The 6,000-nt window shown below is 54.5% G+C and overlaps 1 protein-coding gene across 1 annotated transcript in view; it reads right to left on the reverse strand.

Moving 5' to 3' along the window:
• The window catches only part of ARK2C (arkadia (RNF111) C-terminal like ring finger ubiquitin ligase 2C), a 46,425-nt gene extending 40,761 nt beyond the window's left edge, over window positions 1-5,664 (reverse strand). The window contains exon 1 of the mRNA XM_059834262.1: window positions 5,604-5,664. Coding sequence (XP_059690245.1) covers window positions 5,604-5,664 — 61 coding nt within the window. The remainder of the gene's footprint in view (window positions 1-5,603) is intronic.
• Between the last annotated feature and the right edge of the window lie 336 nt (window positions 5,665-6,000).

Below are 6,000 nucleotides of genomic sequence, written 5' to 3' on the forward strand. Positions count from 1 at the left end.
TTCTCTCTAAGAAGGATTAGGAGTAAGAGAAGACCACGCAAGGATTAAGTCGGGGGTTGTCCCATGAGATCCTGTGCAGAGCTGCTCGCAGGCACGGCACGGCTTGGGAAACCACGACCCCTCTGCCGACTGACCCACTCCGTCTCCCCAGATTGAACCCAAAAAGGGAGAAAATTGTCATTTTCTCCACTGGGTCTTCGCCCCACTCTTGCTGCCCACCTGCAGGTCCCTGCCCTGGGGCCACCGCAGCCACGTAGAATCACAGAATCATTAAGGTTGGAAAAGACCTTTAAGATCATCAAGGTTGGAAAAGAACTTTAAGATCAAGTCCAACCATCAACCCAACACCACCATGCCCACTAAACCAACATGTTGCCCTTCTCCTTCCTAAACCACCGCCTCGGCTGAAAAACCTCCCGAGTGTTGTAGCTGACTCCTGGTTTTGAGCACCAAGTTTGCCGTAAGCTGCAATTTGAAGCTGTACTTTATATACTACCCCGTAATCGAAAAGCCGTGTGCTGTCGCCTGATTCCAGGAGCTGGGGGTTTATGTAGAAACACCCAAATACCGTGAGATGCCCAAGGTGCCATCACACCTCTCTCAATTGCAAAACCAACTCTGGCCTTGGAGGTTACGGGTATCAAAGATGATCTAGACGTAGGAGAAGACCTTCTGCAAAGTCTCCCCTTGCGTTTCTGGCACGTTTATGTAACGCTCCCCAAAACGAGCGTTCCCAGGTTAAGGGGAGGGGAAAGGCTCTTCTCTGCTGACCTGCTGCAGCACGTCTCCCTTTTTGAACACCTCTAGAGACAAGGACCTTCCAGTTTTGACACGAGGCGGCCCCAGCGCACGGTTCGGGTTTAAACCACCGTGTAAACAGGCTGGAGGGGATGCCCATGCCCTCGCTACCCAGCGTCGTGCCCCGCAGGGCCCCTGGAAGAGCCGTCCTCCCCTCTCCTTCCACCTCCAGCGGTTGCGACCATCCTCTGTCTGGTCGGTGGAGAGGGATGAGCCGGTTTTGGATGTCACATGTGCTCCCCGTGGCACTTGGAGGGGGCGGTTCTCTTACAGGTTTGGGAAGACGGGGCTCCCGCGCTTGCCCCAGCAGCGCTCCATCCTCCCCTTTCAGCTCACGGGTTGTTCCCCAAATTACAAGCAGGGTTTAAAACAAACAACAACAAAAAAAGGAAGCTCAGACTTACTCTAGGACAGTCCTTCCAGGAGGTTCACGGAGGAGGACTCGGCGCGAGACCGGCGACGCGGCGAGGACCGAGGCCGGAGGCGGTTATGGCAGCATCCTGGCGCCTACGGGTCTTGCCCCCCGGTTTCGCACCCCACACTCTGTCCAGGTCACACCGAGCGATGCTGGACAGTGTCCCCACCGTGTCCCCCCCGCCTCGTCCCCCCCCGGCCACGGCAGCTCCCAGGTTTTGTGGCAAAGACCACCCAATCCCCCCCTCCCAGCTTCGCAGCTGCGTTCGCTTTCTCGCTCGGGCACCAACTCACCGGTTCTTAAATAACACATTTCCACGGGGCCGGATCCGCACACAGCAAGGTAAATCCAGATCAGCTTTCATTAGACTTTGCTGATAATTCCCAATATGAGCAAAATGTGACCACTATTTGTTTACCTTTTTCTTAAAAACGATGGAAATTGTGACAACACCCCAAACCCCGTGTGAGAGACCGATGGGTCCAGCTCCCATTTGGCATCATTAAATGCACACAGATGTGTATAGGACCTTTACACAACCCATATACAAATGAATCTCAGAGCCCGTTTTGTTCGTGTTCGGGATTATCCGTCTCCCTGTTACTGAAAAGTTATTTAAAGCAGCCCAGGAACACAGGTTGGTGCTGGAGAGATGCACAGGCTGTACAGAAATCACTGCATGTGCCTCCACACCCACAGCAGCACCACCAGCACGTGACTCGTCTTGGATTTCCTCAGCCCGCGATGCTAAAATCAAAAAAGATTATTTTCTTTGTACCAGGTGGCTTTTCAAGACTCGGGAGCGTCAAAGGAATTAAGTCATTAAATTGTGGATGCATTTGATGGATTATGAGCTATGCAAGCTGGGTGGTTACTGACTAATAAGGCTGGGGGGTGAAGGGGGGGGAATGTTTCTTCTCGTAAGAGCGTGTTTCTAACAAGACAGGTCAAAATATGATGCGGATGATAAATTGCTTCGTACAAGTTGCCATTAACCCAGCAGCTTTCTGTATGATTAGATTACCAAGGTATCCTCAGAGTACATTGACCAAACAGTTTTGCTCTGTATTAGCACTAATTTGCAGAAGATCTGGGGGGGTTATTACGCCGGCTGCGGTGAATCCGCCGCTCCTAACAAAGGGGCAGCTGCCCGCAGGTGTCTGTGGCGCGAGGTGCGTTTCGGAGGGTAGTGGGTTTATCCGTGTCGGGGTTTCGGGGTGGGGTGGGATTCATTTTTTTCCACGCCATAACCCAAATCTCATTGTCTTACGTAGGGGTTGAATTAAAAAGAAAGAAAAACAAAAAAAAAAAAAAAGAAGGGGGGGAAAAAAAAAATCACATTGGAAAATGATCAGCCCCAACAGGCATGCATGTCTCCCTTCATGCAAGCGAGAAGCACAGCCTCCCTCCTCGGGATGCGTACGGGGACGTGTGTCAGGCACGGACGGAGCTCAGCGCTGGCCCGGGGCGAGGATGGAGCGAGAACAAAGGGCCACAGCATACACTACATCCAGGGATGGGGGGGAGCGGGGGGCAACCCGCTGGTGCTCATACAGGGAAAGGGGGGGACAGGATGGCCAAACAGTCATCGAGATAGACGGAAAAGGAAATATGGAGAAGGAAATAATAAATAAATGGATTTTTTTTTTTAAAAAAAAAAAGCCAACCAAACTCAGGGTAAAGCTAGAGGGGAGGTGGAAAGGCACGGCCTTGCAAAATGATGCGTCTCTTCGAGGGATGCCGGGGTAAGGCAGGGCGGGCTGCGGGAGCCACTTGCTTTTGTTTCCTTTGCTAGCGGCTCCTCTTGGAATTTTAGCGGTGGGGACACCACTGACCTGCTGAATTTGTCTTCCTCTCCTTAAAGACAAATAACCAGTCCTGTGTCTCCCCAGCTGCTGTGGAAACGCATTTAAGACAAGATTCTTCCCCCCCCACCGCCCCCCCAGCCCCAGCCCCGGCTCCTGCTGTCAGGAGCCCTGCCTTCCCTCAGTTTCTGCTGGCATCCAAGCCAAAAATTGGGAGGTTTTACAGGACCATTTTGCAGACCTGGGAAAGGAGGTCTGGCGCAGGAACAAGGAGGGGGAAACCCACTCTTATTATCGCTTTGCAGCTGCAGCAAAATTGCTCGCTGACCGCAGTTTGGTTGTCCATCCCTCCCTGCTTCCAAGATTTTAAGGTTTCCCAGCGACTTTCTCCCAAGCCCATAGTTTGCTCTTTTGACCAAATGGGGTTATTCAGAAGATGGGGGGGGGCCTGGAGGCTTGGAGCAGGAAAATGTAGTTCCAACATTAGCAGCTGGGACGGTTTTACGAGCCCTGCCTTGCAGGGGGCTCCTGAAGATATTTATAGCGTGCCAGTCGCCGCGGGACCGAGGCACGGCAACTTCTCGCCTAGCAGATGGTGGGCAGGGCACTCGCTTATATGTATATATGTTTAAATATACAGCTAATAGATTAGAAGGATTTATTTTTTTTTTTCCAGGTTCTTTTACCTCTTGTTAATCAGAGTTAAAAAAATTACTCCCCCCATCCATCCAGAGGTCATCCCTCTCGTTTGGGTACCAGTCTGGTAAGGAAGGTGTAATGTTGTAACTAGAATGGAATAAGCGGCAGACCCTTCATCAGATATCTATCGTCTTTTGATTAATAATGAGGGCTTGGATTTATACGCCTTTCTTTTGGCTATTCTGCGGTAAAACAGAATTCTGCATCGGCACAACGGTAATACGGACTGTGCGTCTAGGGAGTATGTACACACAGACTAATGCTGAGGGTAGATATGGGATAGGAAGGAAAAAAAAAAATATATATGTATTAAGAAGCCCCCATATCTGCGCTACGGGGAAAAAAAATCCACTCACTCAAACCTGACGATGGGGGAAAGCAAGGAAAAAATCTAAACAGCAGGATACGACAATAAATGGGAAAACAGCAATAGAAAAAGCACACTAGGTTAATATAGGAAAACTAGTTTCTTTATTGAGAGATCGTATATTAGTATTAGTGGAATCGTGTGTAACAATGTCATCATGCACACAATACAAAAAGGCAAGGCCCACCATGCTATGGAAGGGCAACAGAACAAAAGCAGCGTACACTGAGCAGATGTATAGGCTACAGCACATTACATTTCAGCAGGGTATGTCTCTACAGAGAGATTTACATCAGAAACTAGGTAATGTAAAAAAATACAGACCATGCTTTAGTTTTAGTACAAGAAAAAGGTGAAGATACACAACCAAAGGATATTCGATACAGAAAATTACCCACAAAATAAGAACAGGAAGTAATTTAGCACAGCAGAAAAAAATGTTATCCCTGTTTAATGGAAAACCATTTTGCCAGTCGTCTCTTTTCACAACCAGATTTTTTTTTTGGGGGGGGAGCGCGTTGGCCGTGTCGGAGGCGCACGAATGGGACGGGACACTTGTGGCTGATGGGGCCGGCGGGATGGGGCGCGGGGCCGGCCGGGCGAGCGGCTGGGTGGGCACCCATGGGAGACGGCTGCGGTGTCATCGCCGCCGGGGACAGGGACGCTGCACCCCTTCGCGGGCGACTCTGGCCAGCTAACAGCTTTTGGGGGGTATTTTAGCCCCCGTTTAATCACAGATCTTACTCTCCCCAACTCTTTTCCAATTTGATGTTTCGGAATTAAGGCCAATTGCGTTTCCGTGCCAGATTTCCCCTCCCCAGTTTAATTTGGGGGGGGTCTGGGCGCAGTTTGGGGGTGTTTGGTCCCCCCAGAGCCCCCCCAGGAGACTCTGCGCCCAACGACCGCAGCAAAATGAATCCACTTAACAGGAATTTACAGTGCAATGTACTCAGCTAAACAGGATGAAGGTACAAAAATGGCTGTTATCGTCTACAGCTACGCTGAAATGGGCTGGTGGCTACGCTACACGGCGAGACGGGGAGGGGGGGGGAAGTGTGGGGGGGTTAAAATTAAAAAAGAAAATAAAATTTTAAAAATAAAAAAAAAAAAAAGAAGGAAAATGGATCTACCCAAGCACAGACTGGAGGTGCAGGCGGGAGCTGGGCAAGCGGCGGGCGCCGGGGCGGCCCCGGGGGTGGAGGGGTGGGGGGGGGGCACCCCCACAACGGGCACTGCTGAGGGGGGCGCGGAGCCCTGCGCGCCCGCGGAGCGACCGGGCTCGCCCCAACCGCCGAGCTGACGGCTTGAGGGGGTGGGGGGGGGTGGGGGGGAGGAGCGGCACCCCTCCTCCTGCCCGGGGAGCCCGGGCCGAGCCCGCCGGGCGGGCGGGACGGTGCGCAGCCATACGCGCCCGGCCGCGGCTGCAGCCCCTGCCCGCCCACACCCCCCCCCCCGCCCAACCCCGCGCGCGGAGCGGCCCCGGGACGCGAACCCGCGGTCCCCGCGGACGGCGCGGTACCTCTGTTGCGCACGGAGCCGAAGACGGGCAGCACCAGGTAGCCGACGTGCACCAGGACCATGCTGCGGCCTTTGTGGCGCGGCGCGGCCCGGCCCGGTCCCGCCGGCCCCTCCGACGCGGCGGCGAGTGGCGGCCGCCCGCTCCGCCGGCACACAAAGGCGCCCGCCGCCAATGGCAGCGCGCCGACCGCCGGCCGCCACGCCCTCCCGCCGCCACGCCACGCCCCCCCGGCCGACGCAGCGGCCAACGGGAGACGACGGGAGGGCGGAGGGCGGGGCGGGCGCGAACCCGCGGCGGGCGCGCGGCCGCGCCCGCGGGCACGCGCACGCCTGCCCGCGGCCCGCACCGCCGCAGGCGCGCGGCCGCGCACGCGGGCGCGTGCGTGTGCACCCGTGTG

This window comes from Gavia stellata, chromosome Z, assembly GCF_030936135.1.
Source record: "Gavia stellata isolate bGavSte3 chromosome Z, bGavSte3.hap2, whole genome shotgun sequence".
Taxonomy (NCBI): Eukaryota; Metazoa; Chordata; class Aves; order Gaviiformes; family Gaviidae; genus Gavia; species Gavia stellata.